At 40.0% G+C, this 22,835-nt stretch overlaps 1 protein-coding gene across 3 annotated transcripts in view; it reads right to left on the bottom strand.

Moving 5' to 3' along the window:
* The window catches only part of SEC22A (SEC22 homolog A, vesicle trafficking protein), a 51,452-nt gene extending 38,298 nt beyond the window's left edge, over positions 1–13,154 (bottom strand). Inside the window, exons 1-2 of one of the 3 annotated variants that reach the window (XM_036349516.1) lie at positions 13,041–13,154; positions 4,779–4,979 (exon numbers count right to left, since the gene is read on the bottom strand). In XM_036349516.1, coding sequence (XP_036205409.1) covers positions 4,779–4,960 — 182 coding nt within the window. In that variant the 5' untranslated portion in view covers positions 4,961–4,979; positions 13,041–13,154. Of the gene's footprint in view, positions 1–4,778; positions 4,980–7,724; positions 7,781–12,753; positions 12,972–13,040 lie in introns of those variants that run through there. The other 2 variants (XM_036349517.1, XM_036349514.1) reach the window with 2 other exon arrangements.
* Between the last annotated feature and the right edge of the window lie 9,681 nt (positions 13,155–22,835).

Below are 22,835 nucleotides of genomic sequence, written 5' to 3'. Positions count from 1 at the left end.
CCTACTGCTCAGTTTCAGTTTCCTCATCTACATATAAAACAGGTGTAGAATACTATAATAGCTATCTGCCCAGCATCCTTCTCTTCTTCCCTTTGGGAAATTATCTCAATCCTACTACCTATTCCCTATGACTTTGGCAAAGCTGTCCATCAAAGGGGTGGGCATGTGATCCAGGATCCAACTAAGAGTACCTTAACCCTCTAACCCCAATGTTACTCCAGAAATGGACCACAACACAGCAAGACCAATAAAGTCCTTTTCTTGAAACAGAAGGAGAGGGGTTGCTCAGCTGGAATGAAGTAAGCCTGGAGCTGCCTGTACAGTATTCTTTACTACATGGAGAATACCCATATGCAAAAGGAAAGAGACTGGAAAAATGAGAGAAAGATTCCTGATAACCTCTGAGGCCCTGGCTCCAGCCAACCCAGAAGCCCTTCACAATACCCTTGTTTTTGCTTAAGCCAGAATAAGTTGTGTTTCTGCCCTCAGCAATGGGAAAGAGCTCTATTTATTAGCCATTCAAAGAGCTGTTGTGATATTTAATAACAACCTAAGTAGAGGGCCTGATAATTGGAGGTATTGTGATAATGTTGAAATTGTTACTCCTGTAATCAGAACATAACACCAAAGAGTGAAAGAAAAGCACTGCTAGGAACTAAAACCAAAAGGCAGGTAAGCCTAAAATATACAATAGCCTTCCCAGCTGCAGGCAGCAGTCTGGGGACAGATATGGAGAAAGTGAATCCTCAGGAAAGGAGAGAATCTATGAAGCTCACAGCCATGATCAGACTTCAAATGAATTCACAGTGAAAAAACTAAGAAATTTTATTTCTTGCACTAATATTCACAAGTGTGATTGGCCTCCCAAAGACATCTGTCTTTTCATAATATCAGTGTCTCAAGGTTTTAAGATCTCATAAGATTCAACTTAGTTTTCATGTAGTTCATAATTATTGCTTTAGTCATTGTTGTTTCCTACGTAGTGACAAATGTTTACATTTTAAATATTTATGACAATTTAAGGAAAGTATCCTTTAACTTACCTTTAACTTATGAAACAGATGAATACCTTAAAATTTTACGCAGAGAGAATTGTAATATCACTACATAATGTGAAATCCCAGAACTAGATTATGCACACACATCCTGCCCCAAATCAATGAGCCGAGTTGCAAAATGTTGGAGAGAAATGAAGACTTAATTTCATGGCACTCTGAACACAGCCAATACCCCCAAAACAACCGTCCCTCACTGAGCAGCTATTGGGATGTGTGCAAGCATAGTGCCAGCACAAGCCATGCTCCACAGAATATGCTCCGCTGGCTGAACTGAAGTATTCAGTCACTACACTCTGATGAAGTCATCATTTTTCCAGGGACAGAAAATTAAAGGAAGTTTCTCAATTTTAAATATTACTCTCCTAATTTTTTTTCCTCAAAAATATGATCTTCCTCTGTCTATTCAACCAGAATCTAATGTGAGGTACCATCTGAATTAGCACATAATTATCTAGTTAGTTACTTTGTTTGTTTGCTGTGGTATTCTACAAACAGTACCTCAATTTCTAAACAAAGTTGGAAACCACAATGCTAAGAGAAATAAAAAATAATGTTATAAGAAAAATCATAAAAAGCTCCTTGTTATGACTGTCCCTTTTTATGTACATCAGATCTCAGAAATTTGAAAAACAATGTTTTGATCCAATGGACACTGAATCTTGTAAATGACCCATTATCACCTTTTGCTTTGGCTACAAGAAAGCTCAAAGCAGTATCTGTGGCCCTCTCTAACAAATGAATGGACTATAAATAAAAAAGAAATTATTTATACCTCCAAAGGAAGTGTTTGTATCTCTAAATGAAAATGTTACTTCAGCCCTAACCGGTTTGGCTTAGTGGATAGAGTGTCGGCCTGCGGACTGAAGGGTCCCAGGTTCGATTCCAGCCAAGGGCATGTACCTTGGTTGCGGGCACATCCCCAGTCAGGGGCGTGCAGGAGGCAGCTGATTGATGTTTCTCTCATTGATGTTTCTAACTTTCTATTCCTCTCCCTTCCTCTCTGTAAAAAATCGATAAAATGTATTTAAAAGAAAAAAAAAAAGAAAATGTTACTTCAGCGTACTATTCTACTATCTTTATTTTATTTCTTTACAAGATTTTCTTACCTGTACTCTTGGTAAACTGAATTGGTAAACTGAATTCACAACAGTTAAACAGAATTAGAGGGGTGTTTAAAAAGTTACTATATTCTACTCTATTTTTAAGAGAATAAGGTAGAGGAACAGAAAACATTTGCAAAAAAAAAGTGTGTGTGTGTGTTTAAGTCCAGGATGTCTGCCAGAACATACTATATACATGCCAATCTTCTATAATGTTGGTATCTGTCTACAGCATTATACAATAACTAAAATGCAGAATAACTCCAGGAACCCAAAGAGCCTCTGACTATTAAATAAAATATGAAAATGTTTAAAATTTTTTCCTCCAAGTAACAGGATTAGCCTAAGACATCATTTTAGATATACTCACCATTGCCACTACTATTTTATAATTAAACCTTCAGAAAACCCAATTCCTATATAATAAAACCCTAATATGCAAATCGACCGAAGGGTGGGACGACAGGTCACTATGACATGCACTGACCACCAGCGGGCAGATGCTCAATGCAGGAGCTAGTAAAAAATAGCAGCTTACCATTACTCAGGTGATCCAAACAATCATTGACATTCTCTAAGGTTCTGCCCTGGGCCTCTCAGAAACTCAGGGTGCTTCCACTCTCAGTTTCAACTTCTATGTGAATGATTCCAAAATTTCTATCCCACCTCAAAATGGAGCTTCATTATCTTGCTCTCCTTCCTCACCACCCACCCTCCCCTGGCCCATAAGCAACCCTTTCCAAAGACCTCATTTTGTCCAATTCCAAGGTTTCAGTCATCTTTGTTTCTTCCTTCTCCTCATCTCTGGGATTCCATTTTATAAGACTTAGCCGTTTCTTTTTTTGATGTGTCTTTATGGCTGGCATTTTCTTTTGCATTTACATTTGTATTTAACTAGTTCAGGCCCAAATTAGAAGTTAGCCTCTCTTCTCTCAGACTTTCCATTTCACCCTACATTCCACTGTGTCAGCATTGTTTTTGTTTTTTTATCAAGTCACTTCCCTCAAACTTGCAGTAACAGCTTCCTATAACCTCCTATTACATCAAAGTGAAATCTGTCAATCAAAACTTTCAGGGGAATCCAGGGTCTGGCGTCAAACTAATTATCTCACATTTCCCACAACTATCCCTAAATCACCACTCACTTCACTGGGCCAAGCAGATTAATACTACCACCATGCTAAGTCACATTCTTTATTCTGCCTCTCCTCCCTGTACTGGATTCCCTCCTCTCTGCCTTAGCCAAATCTTACTAATTCTTTAGGACATGGTTCATGTCTTTTCTCAATAATGAAGCCCTCTCTCTCTTTATTATATCCCATACAGATTTCTGATTTCTGACAGTATGCACAATCAGTATCAAACTGCTCAGGAGTTAACTGTGCTCTAATTGTTATATGTGTATGTTCTCCTAATGGCCTTATCTGTTCCCATGGTTTTAATTACAAACCGTAAGCTGACCTCCAAATCTAAATCTCCATACTTGTCCTTCTTCACTAAACTTCAGACTTACACATCAGCTACCTACCTGACTGACAGTGCCTCTTGGATGTCTAACAGGCATCTCAGACTTACCATGTCCAAACAGGCCTCTTGATTTTTATCACTTGAAACACTTATCTTCCAGTCCTGCTCACTTCATCCCCTTTATCTAGCCAGATCCTCGGGACAAAAATCTAGAGGACTCTTAATTATTTTTCTCACATCCCACTTTAATCCATAAGGAAGATTTGTTGGTGCTACTCCCAAAATACAGCCACAATCCCACCACTTCTCATTATTATCACTCTAGTTTAAGTTATAAAAATCACTGCTGCCTGAGTCTCCTAAATGATCTGCTTTCTCTCTTTCTCTCTTAGAGCCCATTCTTCACAGAGTAGCCCCGATGATCTAAGGTACTCAAAGCTAAAATCAGATTATATAACTCTCCATCTTAATACTCTTCAACGGCTTCCTATTGTATTATTCAATTCAGACTCCTTCACATAACCTAAAGGCCCTACATTATCTATCCAATTCCTACCTTTCTGACCTCACTTTCTGCCACTCTATTATAATTGCCCATATTGCTTCAGCATCTCTGGTTCATCTTGATCTGTACTGATGGCCTCCTGCACTGGCTGTTATCTCTGCCTCACTCTTCATCCATAGCATCCTTTATATGACTGCTTTCTTTTTCATCTTTTAGGTCTCTGTTCCCAGAAAGACCCCTGACTACCACAAAGTCACTCTCTATCCTATCCTATCAGTTTTACTTTCTTTAGATACAATAAATAGTGATGAATACTATCCCCTTTGACTAGAATGTAAACTTAAGTTTTTTGAAAGCAGGTATAAAGTAAGATTTTTTAAAATTTCCCATTACAGTTTTCCTGGGCATATAAGAACACCAAAAAATACCTAGTGATCAACTTAGAAGATGGCATATCTGAGATCTGCAAAACTATAAATTTTTCTAAAGCCAGATAAAAAAGGGGACCTACTATTTAGTATAAGAATCACATGATTAACTCAAACAGGTTTTCCTAAACAAACACTAATTTCTATTTTCACCACTTAAATTTCATTAAAATGACAACCACTAAGCAAGTGATTTTCATGAAGCAAATTAAAGTCTTACTTAATGTTATAATGACCAGTTTTCAGTGTACTTCTATCGGGAAGCTGAGCAAGTTTCCTTGAGAGCATTTTAAAGTACTTTCTGCACTCCTGCACGCCTGTGCCTTGTTCATTGTCAGTAGAAGCAGAAAGCGGCAGTCCATCTCTAACACGAATAACTGATGCAGATAAAATCATAGACATTTCAAGCGACAGAGAAGACCTAAAACAAAACGAAAAATTTGGGTTAGATAAAAAATTAAAGCCAAAGCTGATAAACAGTGTAAAAATGTTCCATTCATTAATAATCAAAGATATACTAATGAAAACGATGAGTATGCTTTCCTTAACAAATTAGTTTAAAAAAATAATACCTGTTTCTTTCTGGCATTTTCATAAGTATTGGACAATATTTAACAGAGTTTAATATTTATGCCGCCCTAACTGGTTTGGCTCAGTGGACAGAGCTTCGGCCTGCGGACTGAAAGGTCCCAGGTTCGATTCCAGTCAAGGGCATGTACCTTGGTTGCGGGCACATCCCCAGTAGGAAGTGCACAGGAGGCAGCTGATTGATGTTTCTCTCTCATTGATGTTTCTGACTCTCTGTCCCTCTCCCTTCCTCTCTCTAAAAAAATCAATAAAATGTTTAAAAAAATAATATTTATGCCCTTTGACCACAAAAAATTTAAATATTATATAACCCTATCCTAAGGAAAGTAATTGGAGTCAGACAAAATTTTAAACAGAAAAGCATCCTTTCACAGCAATAACTGAAACAACATGAACATCCAATAACAGGGGGATAGTTAAATAAGTTAAGATACACTCATATGACAGAATATATTGCAGATACTAAAGGTTATGTTTGTGAAAAATAGTTTAATAATGTGGTAAAATGCTCTCTGTTAGGTAGAAAAAAAGGCATGATGAAAACACCAAATGTTTTCTATAGAGACAAAAAAAAGAAAGAAGGGAAAGATAATGGAGAAACAGATACAGGAAGGAAACATATCAAAATTAGAATAATGCTTATCTCCAGGAAACAGTATGATGGTTATCATTTTATAATTTCCTAAATTTTCATAATATTTCACAATGGGCACATCTTACTTTTATACCCAGAAAAAATATTATTTACAGTAAATCTCAAAGCTAAAGGAATTAATGGTTTTAATACTATCTTCAATCTTTTTACCAGAAAGTAAATCATAATAGCCTCTCTTATTACATTCTGATCATGCCTTATAAAAATAAATAAAAGGTCTACATAGGCCTGGGTTTGAAAGAAATCAAGTAAATAGTCAAACTTTGATTTGAAAAAAAATATGCAGTTCTTAAATTTTAGCTTATATAAAAAATCACTGGTAATTTGGTTAGAAATGTTGATTTCTGGGCCAACCTCTAAAATATTCTGATCCATTGCGGAATGGGACTTGAGAATCTTCCCATTTTTAACAAGTTCCCCAGGTAATTACTATGCTATTGTCTAAAGATCATACTTTGAAAAACATTGAATTAAACATGTTGACAGTGTGAAATTAAGTGATAACTATTTTCTGTTAGGCCATCAGAGCACTACCCCACTGAATGCTTCTCTTTCACGAGTAGTCGGGGCAACTGGAAACTGAAAAAATCTGACAACAATTTCATGACATTATATCTCAGAGAGTAATTTAGTCTTTACCCACCCAGTTCAGGTGGGTCAATTTTATCTCATTCCAAAATGAAAATTGAGTTAGTAATATATCGAAAATGGTATAGAAAACCAACTGGTAATGAGTTTGGAAATCAGGAATCCCTAATTTTTATTGCTGTGTGAAGTCAAAATCTGACTGCCCATTGATGATGGTAACTGATTGACAATAAACATTAACCCAAATAATAATGCTAATGCATTATACTTACTCCCCCCTTTTCCTGTTTTCATGAGGAAATGACAGGAATAGCTAGGTATTAATATGTCATTACCCTTTATATTTTTCTCCTCTATAATTTACTTAAAAGGGAAAAAACCCAGCAGGGAATTAAATTAGCCTTTACCATAATGGATTCTTTAAAGTTCCAACATGACATAAATGATTTGGATAAAAGAATTTTTTTTAATTTTTTTTATTGATTTCAGAGAAGAAGGGAAAGGAGAGAGAGAGATAGAAACATCAATGGAGAGAATCATTGATCGACTGCCTCCTGCACGCTCCCTACTGGAGGTCGAGCCTGCAACCCAGGCATGTGCCCTGACCAGGAATCAACTGTGACCTCCTGGTTCATAGGCAAGTACTCAACCACTGAGCCACACCGACCAGGTGGATAAAATCATTTTTGTCCCTATTCAACTAATTTCTTTTCTAAAAGCAGTAGCAAGAGAAAACTGCGATTTCTCAAGGGATAAAAGCTATATTATAATCCCTTTTAAAAAGTATTACCATGTTTTATTTACTTAAACCACAGTTGCAACATTTAGCTTAAGAAAGCAGGAACATGTCATTTCATACTCTTAAACATTTATTATTTAAATGTAAAACTTTTATCTTTACAGAAATATACTGCAACACAAGGATTACTCTGATAACACGAGGAAAGGGTTGTAATGATAGTTTCCAAACACCCATATACTCAGTATTTAAAAGCAGACTGGCAATGGCCAATATGGCTTGGTTCTTTGGAGCGTCGTCCTGTACACCAAAAGGTGGTGAGTTTGATTCTCGGTCAGAGTACATACCCAGGTTGCAGGTTCGAGGCGTGGTTGGGGCATCTGATGGAGACAACTCTCCGATTGTTTCTCTCCCCCCACCCCCCTGCCCCACCCTCTTCACCTCTCTAAATATCAATTTAAAAATTTTTAAGAAAAGTAAATAAAATAAAAGTAAACTGCATTCTGCCCTAACCAGTAACCGGTTTGGCTCAGTGGATAGAGCATCGGCCTGTGGACTGAAGGGTCCCAGGTTCAATTCCGGTTAAGGGCATGTACCTTGGTTGTGGGCACATCCCCAGTAGGCAGTGTGCAGGAGGTAGCTGATCGATGTTTCTAACTCTCTATCCCTCTCCCTTCCTCTCTGTAAAAAAAAAAAAAAAAAAAAAATCAATAAAATATATATATTTTTAAAAAGTAAACTGTATTCTTTCATGCCTGACCTTTTTAGGTTCCCAACAGAAATATTAGAAATTATCTTTATTACAGGGTGACAACTTTCATGTAATCTTTAAAGTTATTCCTTTCTTCATGACTTAAAAGACAAAAAGATAAGATTCATACTTCCTAAAACATATACTGAGAAAAGAATAACAACCTGTAAGGTCCATTCATTCAACAAACATTTGAGTACTGTTAAAAAGAAAAGCCACAGGCCCAGAAGTGCTCACTTGTGCTAAAAGCCCATGATACCAAAAGCTAGATTAAATACCCACCCTGATTTTAGTTTCAGAATCTCCCAGGAGTGTAATTTTAAACCAATGAGTCTGGAATTTCCTGATCCACATAAGTGAGGTTGTTCTGCCAGGTAAGAGCCCCCCTGCCTGTCCTCGACTAACATAATCCACTCTTAACTTTTTTTTTTTTAATATATTTTATTGATTTTTTACAGAGAGGAAGGGAGAGGGATAGAGAGTTAGAAACATCGATGAAAGAGAAACATTGATCAGGTGCCTCCTGCACACTCCCTACCGGGTATGTGCCTGCAACCAAGGTACATGCCTTTGATCGGAATCGAACCTGGGACCCTTGAGTCCGCAGGCCAACACTCTATCCACTGAGCCAAACCAGTTAGGGTCACTTTTAACTTCTTAGTCCCAACCCTCCTTCTGCCTCTAAAAACATTCCATTTTGTACAACCCTTCAGAGCACTCTACTAGTTGCTAGACAGTATGCAGCTGTATTCATGACTAACTTAATAAAGCCAATTACATCTTCAAGTTTTATTTTTTAACAGTCCATACTGTATGCCAGGGACTATGCCAGACATTAGGAATATATAGTTCCTACCATCAAGAAGCAACAATCCAACCTGGCCGGTGTGGCTCAGTGGTTGAGCATCAATATGAACCAGAAGGTCACAGTTTAATTCCTAGTCAGGCAGTATGCCCAGGTTGCAGGCTCGATCACCAGTGTAGGGTGTGCAGGAGGCAGCCAATTGATGATTCTCTCTCATCACTGATGTTTCTGTATCTCTTTCTCCCTTTCCCTTTCTCTCTGAAATCAATAAAAATATATTTTTTTAAAAAGAGGCATCAATCCAGAATTAAAGAAATTCGGGTTAAAAGAGTAAACACAATGCAAGATGCATTGATTACCACTTTACTAACTGTAAAACTAGCTAGACAATTTGCGCTTCAGATATTCCTTATACACACCTTTAGGCTAATACAATACAGCAGTGATATTCCCTGTCAAAATTCTTAAGAGGCTGTCAGGGAATTATCAGTAGATAAGATTTTTCTGAGAAGGAAACGTTTCTTCTTCAGTCATTTGACCTACCATCCAAACCAGTTAACTAGGAAAAGAAACTGGGATGATTGTCCAATGAGCAATGCCAGGCTTGACTAACTTGCAGACAGACTTCCATAATCTTAGAATAAGCAATCTCTCCTCTATCAACTCAATAAATATTAACATTCCCTGCCCGCCCCCCCCCCCCTTTTTCTTTTTACCATGGATTCTTAATGCAGTTCCTTGGGGGAAAAAAAACACTCTCCTATAATCTGGACTGTGCTAGCAGAAAGAGGCATCTGTCCACATCAAGGCCAACCTAGGACTAGAGTACAGTGTAGAGTGTAGGCAAGGTGGTGGTTAGGAAAGCCAAGGAAGGCCCAGTGGGAACTGGGGAAAGCAAGAGGTTAAAATACTTGCATGGGAAAATTTAGGAGCAATGGTAGTTCTACAAGGGCCATAGATACATTTTTAGGCCCCTGATCCATTTTCCCTCACCTTTTACACTGGAAAAATACTGCATATGCCTTAGACAGAAGAAAAGTCACAGAGAATCTGAGTACTGAACTCTATATTCTCTCCCCAATAGCAATTGTAGAGGGAAAAAGCCCAAGGCAGGTCTAGGTAAATATTTATGTAAAGGCTGAGGGAAAAAAAGTCCCACAATGCCAAACTACTCTAACAGTGGTTAGCAACCTTTTAGACCCAAGATAACAAGATGCTGACCTCTTTTCCTCAGAACCTTCTGGGGTAATGACCGTGGGCCCAAGGTACCAGGAAGGCAACCTCTCAAAAGTAAAAAATAAAACCCAATGTATAAGTATACTTTATATCTATTTTCTAGCAAGATGCTTTCATAAATGCCTCTTTTACGATAAAAACATTTATATTGGGTTAATCATATGTTTTAAAAATATATTTTATTGATATTTTATAGAGATGAAGGGAGAGGGATAAAGAGTTAGAAGCATTGATGACAGAGAATCATCGATCAGCTGCCTCCTGCACACCTACTGGGGATGTGCCCGCAACCAAGGTACATGCCCTTGACCAGAATCAAACCTGGGACCTTTTAGTCTACAAGCCAAAGTTCTATCCACTGAGCCAAACCAGTTAGGGCTAATTGCTCATATTTTATTTTAGTTCATTATTTCCCAAACTTCAGTCATCCAAGTACCATTTTCAGAATTCTTACCATATCTGTATCCCACCTGTACTATTTATCTACCTAATATGTCTTTCAATTGATTTATTTTTTTCCCTACCCTTACCAATAGTATCTGTGAAATCAGTGTCAATGCGCCAGGATTTTCTCCCAACTTAATAAATTAAAATAAAGAACTTTTGGGGTTTCAAATATGAGTGTGTGAAAATTTTGAAGAATTATTATTTTTTTAATGTTCATCTGCCTACTACTCAAATTATCTTGCATATCTGATGGTACCAGAATTTGGTAAACACTACCATGGTACATATTATTTTCATTAAAAGTGCTAACAGATCTGTGAGAATTGGGAGAAGGGTTTATTTGGAAAGAAAGCTATACTAACTGTGATGCACAGGGTGGGAGCAAGATTAAGTGAAAAGGGAAGTTCTTTATACAGTCATACATTAACAGGAAGACACTTGGGAAACAGTTTAGAGAAGAAAAATGTTAAGGTTACCAAGGATAAGCAGAATTTATTTTGCAACTTGTCCCACCCCCAACCTCTCCAGCAGCCTTTGATACTCCTATTACAGGAGCTTGCACTGAACAGTATGTTTAAGACCTCAAGCTTCAGAGTAGATTATCACCACATCTAGGAACAGGGCCCAATACATGCACAAACGTGTCAATCCCCAACATTTGTGTATAGCACCTCATACTTTACAGTGAGTAGGGATAGCCTTCATTTGAAAGATGAGGAAATGAAGGCTCCCTTTCTCAATGTCACTCTGCTACTATATGGCAGAACTGGTGCTTAAGCCTAAGTTTCTTCTATCTCTACATCACTGTGCTACACCAGTCACCTAAAACCAACCAGGGGCAAGAACCCAGTGATACAGAAACTATCTAGCTACTCATTTTGAAATAATAATAAAAGACCAGCTTACGTTTTCTTTAAGAGGCTGTACAGTAATTAACAGGATGAACTCTGGAACTAGATTGCCTGGATTCCAAAACTGGCTCAACCATGTACTAACTGTGCCTTCTATACCCAATTTCCTCACCTATAAAGTGTGGTTACTAACAGTATATATCTCATAGAATTATTTTAAAGAAACTAATAGTATCTACCTTACAGGAACATGTAAAGAACCTGAAGCACTGCCTTGCAGACTTAAAGTGCAATATTAAGTGTTGGCTATTATTATTATTATTATTAACTGACTACCCTCGAGTTACCAGGTACTCTATACACATCACCGCATGGAAGTCTTCCAATAACCTGTGAGGTAGGTATTATCAGATCCATTTTACCTTTGAGGAAATTCAACCTCAGAAAGGTTAATGTATTCAGTCCCCAAACTAGCAAGTGATCGATTTAAACTCAGGCCCAACTCTAACCACCCTCTGAGGCATTGCCTCTCAACATATCCAAGCTTCTTATTCAACTTCATGGAGAGGAAGGTCACAGGCACCACGACCCCTGCTTTGATAAGAGAGCTGGGCGTCTTTCATACACCAATATAAAATATATCTAGATTTTTTAAAATCAAACACCAAAAGGAGCACTAAACTGAGATCCTGGGTTCTCAACACAGGAAATGTCCAGATGTCGCATTAACTTAGGGTATGGTCACAGATGTCAGATTCAATTACTGAACTACAGCCCTCATATACCAGAAATCATAGGTACTGTTCAAGATACTGCCTAATTCCTTATAACGATGGTTCTCAACCTTGGCTGCACATTAGAATCACCTGGGGATCTTTTTAAAATCCTGATTTCTAGCCAAGGTTGAGAACCACTGCCTTATAATGTCAGCACATGAGCAAATGCCAGTAACTTCATTCAGGAAGTTTTAACAGTGGCTGTTCCACCTGTGAGCTGGGATCCCAGCATCTCCAGTCCAGCGGCTGACTCCTCCGCCTGTGCTTTGCCTCGGCTCAACAGGCACAGAAAGGACTGGTTCTCCAGCAGCCAGCCACCCCTGATGGACGACCCAGGGAACTCCGGCGCACCAGAAAAGCCCAACACTGCTCTCACTGGCAGAGAGAGTCAAGCCGGCTGCGGCTCAGTCTTTTATTTTGCAGCCCTTTTCCATCTGTCCAGCCAACTGCTCAGGTCTCTATGCACATCGTTCCCAAAATGCCAATAACAAGGCCCGATGAGGTTTCTGAGGGCCAGCGCGGGCAAATCTCTGGGCTTAGTGCTCATTCAATCCCCCGAAAACGCAAATTTAGCCCCCGATTCGAATCCCACCCTGCCTAAAAGGAATGGAAAAAGCCACGTCAAACTCTTGGGGGCATCTAAGCAGCCCGGGTGGATCCCGGGGTTTCCGACACCTGGGAGCGAGGGAATGCCCTCCGCCGCCGACATCCCAGGGCGACTGCCCTCCCCGTCGGACCCCGGCCCCGGCTATACCGTACCCACGGAAGGTCAGCCGGGGGCAACCGCCGCCCACGCGGCACCAAAGACCCCGCAAGTCGAAGGGGACTAAGTCCCCGCAATCCCACTCCTCCCGTGCTCCGTGGTTCCAACAACACCCGGCTCCGCCCCCACGGCACGGGCTGCGTTCCTGCCCTGGAATTGGTCTGTAACGCAGGCAAGGGCCAGGGCCGTGCGGGGAGGCGGGGAAATAGAGGGGAGCGGCCGGCCAGGGGTTTGAGCGACCCCGAGAGGGAAGAAACGAAGACTGGGAGGGGCCAGTGCGTACCTGTCGAGCTGGGACCTGCCGCGCCGAATGACGCGGCCTGCAGTGCATTGTGGGAACAGGGCGTGGCCTTTGCGCGGGGCAGCCGGGCGTCCGACGTGGCTGGTTCCCGGCGGGATCGAGCCCCGCCCCCTTTCCCTCAGCACGCCCGGGCCAATCAGGTCCTCTGGGAAGGACACACTAACCCGCCCCCTCCTGGAGCCGAGGTAGTCCCGCCCCCTCCCGGAGAGATTGGCAGTTTTCCAGGCACCTGCAGGAAGAGATGATGAACTCCGGTACTGACTGTCCATGCTGTCCCTCACAAATAAGACGAACCTCTTCTGCCTCCTGCCTGGTTCGGGAAGCAGTTTGTTTCTCACGCGGCCCCTTCCAGCCTTTGCACCTGCCATGCATGATTAAACAAGCACTTACTACTTGTTTACCATGTACCAAGATCCGTGTTAGGCATTGAGTTACAGGAGTGAACATAGCACTGGATGGAATCTAACAGGAGCAAGAAACATTAAACCATAAATCGTTATATGATTATAAATTATGACCCTTACTATGAAGAAAAATTACTGGATGCGATGATGGGTTAATTCCGGATTATCAAAAAAGCTCTTTGAAGAAGTGCCTTTTAAGCTCCAGGCATATGAAATAGTCTTTAAGAATGTTAAAGGCCAAGGGAACATTATATGTGAGGTTTGGAGGGCATGAGAGAACTTAGTGTGTTCTAGGGACTGCAAAGAAGTCAGTGTGGTTGGGGTGTAGGAAGCAAGTTTGGGCTGAGGTGAGGCAAAGGCCAGACTATGCAGGCCCTTATTGGCCACATTATAAATTTTAGACTGTATTTTAGAATGTATCCTAAGGTCATTGGGCAGCTAATAGAGATCTGATTTACATACTTAAAAGCTCACTCAGGCTGTTTGTGGGGAATCGTTTGGAAGAGAGCAAGAGGGATGGCTGGAAGGCCAGTTTGGAGGCAATTATGTTAGTCGAGGCCAGAGATGATGGTGGCTTGAACTAGGGTAATGGCAGTAGAGACACAAAGAGATGGATAATTTTGAGACATGTCGAAATCAGAGGTGGAATCCAAGGGACCTAATGGATTGATTGGTTTGCTGAGAAGCATAAAGAAAAGAGGAGCATTAAGGATGACTCCTTAAGTAACTAGATGGGTTAAGAAGACATTTACATAGAAGGCAGAGAAAATGGTTGGGATAGGTTAAATTTGAGGTGCTTATAAATGGAGATATCAAACATATTTGGATATTTAAGTCTGGAATTCAGAAATGTAGGGACTAATTATATAAATGTAGTGGTGGTAGATTAACCCAATAATTCAACTCCTAGGTGTATATGCAACAGAAATGTATTCCTATGTTCACCAAAAGGCATATATAAGAATGTTCACAGGATGAATAAGTTTTAGAATATTCACATAGTGGAATAGTACACAGGACAGAGAATGAACAAACTTCAACTGCGCATAAAACATGGATGAATCTCACAATCATAAAATTGAGTGAAAAAAGTCAGTTGCACAAATTGTATACTACATGATTCCACTTATATAATGTTAAAAAAAACAGACAAAAATAATATATGGTAATAGAAGTTGGGATATTGCTTATCCTTAGGTGATATTAATGTTTGGAAAGGGTCACTAGAGGGCTTCTGGAGCTCTATTAATGTTCTCCTTGATCTGGGTGTAGATTACACCAGTGTGTTCAATTAATGAAAATTCATCAAGCTGTACTTAACATTTATGCATTTAACATGCATTTTATTATTCCATAGAAAGGTTGCATTTCTAAAATGTTATGAGTGATTCAGCCATAAATAAGTACCTGTACCAGACTTACATTCCTACCACAAATGATAGAAAACTGGACCAAATTTATGAAATAAATTTTTTCAGACATTGGACAATAGGTACAGTAAGACTGTAATCCTGGAAAGAAGGAAAACAAATAAAATGACCCCAAGATTTCTGCAGATTTCTTTCTGGGGGTATTTACCTGAAGACAGGATAGAAGAAAGCCAAGCAGAATACAGTACTTGTGGTAACTGAGGAGGAAAAAAAATTGAAATTAAAAGAGATTGAGGCAATTAAGTTTGCATGGCAGAGAAATATTCATAAGGTCTCCTTGAATCTTTGGTGTAGGTTTAAGGATAGACTTTATGAAACTGATTAAATAACAACTACTGCGAGAACTATAGGTTGAACAACTCCTAGAGCTTGAATGGAGTCAGGAAACATGTAATATTTTACCAATTGGAATGGAAAAACCTTATTAAACACCTGGGCATTTTGTAAAGAGACCTCAGAAAGGCCACTCTTTAGAGATGTTATCCTAAAAATAAAAGGCCAAAGTGAGAGGCATCAAGCATTTATTTAAGATTTTTTTAAAAAGAAGAATAGGAAAGCACTGCTTCAGGCAGAAACCTAAACAGTGGTCCAATTAGAAGACAAAGGCAAGGGGTATTTATGAGAAAAGGAAGGGGAACAATTACATCAATAGAAATAAGGCGTTTATATGGGTGCCAATAAGCTAACACAGTTAAATTTTTCAGTTTGGTAGTCATAATATCTGCTTTCTTGTTATCCTTACAGACAGTTCTTTGGGACACATACTACTTTAGGTCTAATCCAAAGGTTATTTTGCCCCGTTTTACATTCCAAAGGTTTGAGACATAAGATGTGCATGGTAATTCCTCTGGGATGACAGCTCTGACTCCATTTTAAAGTGGGTTTGTTTATATTATTTTTAACTAAATTTATTAGGGGTGAGATGGGTTAATAAGATTATATAGGCTTCAAGTGTACAATTTTCTGGTACATTATCTGTATATTGCAATGTGTGCCCACTATCCAGAGTCAAATCTTCTTCCACCACCATATTTGACCCCCTTTACCCATTACTGCCCCTCAACCCCCTTCCTCTGGTAACTACCATACTGTTGTCTGTGTCTATGAGGTTGTGTTTTTTTTCTTGTTTGTTCATTGGCTGCTTTCAGGGTTATATCCCATTTATGAGTGAAATCATATGATTCTGAACTTTTTCTGTCTGACTTATTTCACTTAGCATGATAGTCTCAAGATCCATCCATGTGTCACAAATGGCAGTATTTCATCTTTTTTATGGCTGATTAGTATTCTATTGTATATATGTACCATATCTTCTTTAGCCAGTCACCTAGCAAAAGACACTGTGGTTGTGTCCATGTCTTGGCCACTGTGAATAATGCTGCAATGAACATAGAGGTCCATTTTTTTCTTTGCAAATAAATGTTTTCAAATTTTTCAGGTTACAGAGATAAACCTAATCTAGCCCAAGAGTGAAAGCTATCTAGACTCACTCAAACAAAGCTTAAAAAGCTTATCTGAAAGTAAATTACCTGCTAGCTTGAATGAAACTTAAGAATATTTACAGAAAGACAACAAAATTGAGGCACTAAACTATGTAATGCCCACAATGTCCACTACTTAATAAAAAATTACTATAGAATACATGTGGAAACAAGAAAATGTAAGCCATAAACAGGAGAAAAATCAGTTAATAGAAGCAAATGCAGAAATGACAAAGATGATGAAATTAGCAGATAAGGACTTTAAAGCACAGCTATTATATGTGTGGTAAAGAATTTAAAGGAAAACCTAAGTATAATAAATAGAAAATGTAAAAAGAACCAAATAAAACTTCTATGTGTGACCCCAAATTGTGTTGGCTTCTAGACTAGCATTTAAGGAAGTTATGGAAAGGAAATTAACAAAAAAGTAACTGGAACTCTCCCAAAAGATCATCAGACTTGTATCCTGGGTATCTTAGGATTAAAATTATATAATATTCAGGCCATGAGAAGGTGTTTGGGGATCAGTAATTGTTTGAATTTATGATACCTGGAAAGAAGTTTTGTCCCAGGTGTTAGAGCTGAAGTTGTCCTTCAAAGGCTTTCCAGATACTCCTGGGACCATTGCCCTATAGGTAGAGGCATGGGGCAGCCCTAAGATGGGTTGGATGATCCCACCCGCCCAAGGCTCTCACCTCCCCTCTTTCCATGCTGCCCATTCCTCTCTGTGCACTAGGTGATCTGCTGCCTGCAGATGGAATCCTGACCCAGGAGAATGATCTCAAGATTGATGAGCGTGCTCTAACTGGGGAATCGGACCATGTCAAGAAGTCCATGGAAAGAGACCTCATGTTGCTCTCAGGTATGTGGCCACTCCTGTTTTCATTATGCCTACCCCCAGACAGCCAAGCCACAGAGACCTGATCCATACCCTGCTCTCTCCTCTGTCCCTGTCCCATTTCCTTCTGGATTCAACTGGGCCAATACCTTATTAGTGTGTTGAATACATGGATATCAGGTAACCTAAAAGAGAGTTATCTATGAAGCAAGTGCTGTAGGTGTCTTGAAAAGACTCTGATGGTTGAGGGTGAGTTGTAGGGAAGGAGCCTTACCCCAAAGCAGTTAAACACAGTTTTCTCCTTACCTCCCCAGTTTTCTTGGTCTATAGGCCAGATCTTGACCTTTTCCTACTATCTGCTGAATACATTATTATCCATGGGGGAGAAATGAAGAGGGACTGTTTTTTTCTTTCTTTCTAAGTTTGTGTTTCACACCAAAGCATGGATAGGTGTAAACAAAACAACCCTCCTCCCATCTTCTCATGCCCATGTCATGGAAGCTTCTATGGTAGCGACTGCTGTGGGTGTCAACTCCCAGGCTGGAATCATCTTTACCCTCTTGGGGACCAGGGAGAGAGAAGAGGAGGAGAAAATCCTATACTAACTTATGTTCTCACCAATAATGTGTGCTTTTTTCCATACTATCACCGAAGTTGGACTTGTATAATTAGACTATTTACATTTTTTTCCAATTTGAAAAGTGGAAAAAAATGTTACTTCATTGTTTAGTTTGCAGTTTTTATATTATTAGCGAGGATGATAATTGTTTTTATATGTTTCTTGGCCAAATGTGTTTCAGCTTTTGTAAACTGCTCATTCATCTGTCTCTTTGGCTAGACAATGTGTGAGTACTATTAATTTGGTGAAACCCTATAATTAAAAAAAGCTCTTCAAATATTACAAACTCTACTAACCAAGGACAAAATGTTTCAGGTTTAACAAGGATTCTAATTTCCCAGACTCTTGTTTAGAATGTTTGCCATACTTTCCAGGCAGTCATATTATCATAATCTTCCAGGTGGAGAATCAGAGCACGAAGTGTTGTACTTGGTTAGAGTCACAAAATGATTCAGTGGCAGGCATACATCTCAAATCCATCGTTCCATCTGATTTTTCAATTATGTGCCCCACACTTTCCTTCTCCAATTCACTCCCAACCAGTCTCATTTACTGGAATATAAAGAGCTAGTTAGTATTCATAGGTTTTATCCAAACACATAAAAATGTAAGTCGTGAAAGAATAAAATGATCATACATCAGCTATAAATTATTCCTTGTTCCTGTTTACAAATAATGTTTTAATTACTGTATTCTTCTTGGCTAAAGAGAAAGCATGACTTAGAAATAATTTTCTCTTCAGTCAAAATTTAGTAAGAAATATGTCTTAGTATAGCACTGCTTGCTCAGAGAGAGAAACCTCAATGTGACATTACTGCTGTGGTTTGGGGTGGGGGTGGGGAAGGTAAGCTGCAAGGAAAGGACTTTAAATTTTTATTATAGGAGAAGGTTTTAGGTGGGGGAAGTTCTCCAAATCCAAAATAGAGTTTCCCTAACTGCTATAAATACATCCATCTTTTTTTTTTTGCCACCCCGTACGGCAGTGACCTTGTAGAATAAAATGGAGTGAAGAGAAAAGCCTATTTCAGAAATAAGGAGTTGACTTTGTGGTAGAAATACCTCCTCTTTAACCACTTCCTGGCGGATATGTTGCTGTTAGCACTGATAAAAATGATTAAAAATAACTATTACCATTTACTTGTTATGTGCTAATTACTTTGCACTCATTTCAATTAGTTTTTCTAAAAGCTCTGTATTTTAAGCATTATAATTATTATTTCATGGGACTAAGCCTCCGAAAACTTGTCTTCTCTCACTTGGGAGAAACCAGCCTATGAAAGTCTGGAGGCTAGCTGTGATTTAAAGGCAAACAGTGGGCTGGGGATGCAGGAGCAGAGGGCAAGCACTGCACTTTGAGGTGCATTGACTGATCAGCTACACAACCATATTAGCAACTAAGTTGTAGGTTACTTTTCTTGGCGCACCCAAGTGACCCTTTCAGTTTAAATTTTTGACTCAGATTCCTGCAAGGATTAATTTATCAAATTACATGATCAATTCCCACTTAGCCACAGCTGATTGGACCATCTGACCAAAGGAGCTGGCCAGCAACCAGTTGGATTCTTTGAATTTGACCTAAAAAACACAGAGTGAGTTGATAAGAGGCCATGTGCATGGAGCTGCAAGGTCATGTAGAGGGTAAGCCAGAGAATCCATGAAGTGCCACACATGGCCAAAATTACAGGGCAGTAGATGTTTAGAACATAGCAAAGAGAGCCCAATAGAATTGAACAAGACTATGTATACCAGAGACAAGTGGAGGCAGATAACTCATTTTATGGCATCCAAAGGTGATAAGCTATCTCCTACAATTAAATCTCTGTGAGGTTCCCCTCGGTCTTGATAAGAAACCCTCTTTTGATGAGTTTCCTAGAGTGGATTTCTTTTTTTAGCAACAATTTCTGAAACTGAATTGTAAGAATCCTATCTAATAAAAGAGTAATATGCAAATTGACCATCACTCCAACACACAAGATGGCCACCCCCATGTGGACACAAGATGGCAAGCAGGGGAGGGCAGTTGTGGGTGATCAGACCAGCAGGGGAGGGCAGTTGGGAGGGACTAGGCCTGAAAGGGAGGGCAGTTGGGGGCAATCAGGCCTGCAGGGGAGGGCAGTTAGGGGTGACCAGGCCAGCAGGGGTGAGCAGTTAGGGGTGACTGGGCTGGCAAGGGAGGGAAGTTAGGGGTGACTGGGCCAGCAGGGGAACACAGTTGGGGGCAACCAGGCCTGTAGGGGAGGATAGTTAGGGGCGACCAGGCTGGCAAGGGAGAGCAGTTAGGGGCAATTGGGCCAGCAGGGGAGCAGTTAGGCATCGATCCGGCTGGCAGGGGAGTGGTTAGGGAGTAATCAGGCTGGCAGGCAGGTGAGCAGTTGGGAGCCAGCAGTACTGGATTGTGAGAGGGATGTCTGGCTGCCCAGTGGGATCGGGCCTAAACAGGCAGTCAGACATCCCTCAAGGGGTCCCAGATTGGAGAGGGTGCAAGCTGGGCTGAGGGATACACTCCCCCTGTGCAAGAATTTCGTGCACCAGGCCTCTAGTAATAATTATAATACTTAAGGTATTCATGAACAATGAGATGATCCTTTACAACAAGAAGTATGATATGCACATACATGGCAAATGGAATAATAGTCAGAATGTGACTTTGTGTTTGAAGTGTTGGGTCATCGCATGAAAAGTTTGAATCAGGCTGAAGCAGCAGTTGGAGGATGCACAATTTTTGAGAACCTACAAAGGGACCATTTGATGTTATATTGGATTTTATAATTTAATTCTCATAATCCTAATCCTATTATTTAGTTATAAAGGCCCAGTGCATGAAATTCATGCACGGGGGCAGGAGGGGCGGTATCCCTCAGCCCAGCCTGCACCCTCTTGCAATCGGGAACATCCCTTTCACAATCTGGGACCACTGGCTCCTAACCGCTTGCCTGCCTGCCTCATCACCCCTAACCACTCTGCATGCCTGCCTCATCGCCCCTAACCATCTGACCAAAGGAGCTGGCCAGCAACCAGTTGGATTCTTTGAATTTGACCTAAAAAACACAAAGAGTGAGTTGGTCAGAGGCCATGTGCATGGAGCTGCAAGGTCATGCAATCCAGGACATCCCTCTCACAATCCAGGACTGCTGGCTCCTAACTGCTCACCTGCCTGCCTGCATGATTGCCCCTAATGACCTCTGCCTCGGCCCCCGCACCTGGGACCCAGGCTTCACTCCCTCTGTCCAGTTGCAGGCACCCAGGACCCAGGCTGGCTTCGTCTAAGCAGGCACCTAGGACCTCGGGCAGCTTCCCTGCCTCCAAGGCGGTTTCCCCCAGGCTGGGCCCAGGCTTTATCCAGAAGGACGTTGGATTTCCGGAAGACGTCCAGTCCATCCGGTCTAATTAGCATATTACCCTTTTATGAGTATAGATAAAAGAATCTGAAGCTCTAAGAGGTTAACTAAACTGCTCAAGGTCACAAAACTAAGAAGAAAAACAACTAGGACTAAAAGTCAAGCCACTTTTTGGGGGCACCTTGCCTTCCAGGGACTAAAATACTAGCAGCTGCCCAATGCAGCCCCTATCCAACTTGGGCAGTGTGATGGTTAACGTTATGGGTTAAGTTGGCTGGGCCACAGTGTTTCCTGGTTGATCAAACATTATTGTATATGTTTCTGGATGAGATTGACATTTAAATCTGTTGCCTCTGAGAAAAGCAGATGGTCCTCCATAATGTGGGTGGGCCTTGTCTAATCAGTAGAAGGTCTAAATACAAAAAAACTGAACTCCCCTGAGCAAAAAGGAATTCTGCCAGAAGATAGCCTCCAGGCTCAAACTGAACTGCAGCACTGGCTCTTTGCTGGGTCTCCAGCCTGCTGGCCCACCGAGCAGATTTTGGACTTGCCAGCCTCTATCATCCCATGAGGCAATTACATAAAATCTCCCTCTCTTACATAAAATCTCCCTCTCCCTTTCCCTCTTCCTCTCCCTCTCTCCACACACATCCTATCGGTTCTGCATCTCTGTACAACCCTGACTGATATAGATAGTGATGGATTACAACTACTAGATTAACTTTGTAGTCTATATGAATTAGGGCTGTAACATCTTGGGCTCATAGAAAAGAGCACTCAAAACCACAAAATAGGGTATGTTGGTTTGTATATTAAATCTTTTTAGATTCCATTTTACAGAGTGACTTTCCTGGCCTTGTCTTCAGATTCCAGCTTAGCTCAGGGTTTAAATACTGGGAATATATAAATTCACCAGGATATTACTTGTCATACTTTAACACCAGCAATAATAAGTACTGATTCTGAACCTATATTCTTCAGCACAATCACAAATCTCCATAACCTCTATCCAAAGACAAATGCCACTGATACCTGCAAGTGCCAGAGAGGAAATGCTAATTTGAAAACTTTTATTTGTCTGTAATCTGTTTGCAGTTGGTGAACTGAATCACAAAGCAAGCTAAGGGTGTGCTCCAATACTCTTCATTAGTGTACAAAAAGGTTGGAAGGACATGGGGAGGATGAACCAAAGCTGAAACCTCAGATCATTCAATTATACATATTCTATTTTGAAACATTTTCTCATTTCTGGCAACCAAGAACCCTTTTGGAGGAAAAACTGAAGAACAGATGTAAGTATTTACTAAAATTGAATTGTGAGCTTTGTGACAAATGACAATGATATAATTTAGACTACATGATTGCCCATGTTTTAAAAAATAAAATTAGTAATAATAATACAATTATAACTATTCTCATATGTTTTGAAATAACAAGGCATCCTTATAAATAATCCATGGGTTAAAGAAAAAATTATAATGGAAATTATGACCATTAAAATTGTACAATGACCATTTAAAAAATAAAAAAGTATTGTACAATGAAACTATGTACTACATATGAAAACTTGAGTGATACAGTCCAATAGAACTAGAAAAATAACTATATCCTTATGACTGCTTATGTTAGAAAACAAGAAAGGTGGTAAATTAATGAGCAAAGTGTTT

The sequence above is a fragment of the Myotis myotis genome, unplaced genomic scaffold, assembly GCF_014108235.1.
Source record: "Myotis myotis isolate mMyoMyo1 unplaced genomic scaffold, mMyoMyo1.p scaffold_m19_p_2, whole genome shotgun sequence".
In the NCBI taxonomy this organism is placed as follows: Eukaryota; Metazoa; Chordata; class Mammalia; order Chiroptera; family Vespertilionidae; genus Myotis; species Myotis myotis.
Note: the sequence above shows the minus strand (reverse complement) of the source record. Positions and strands in the feature narration are given on the sequence as shown.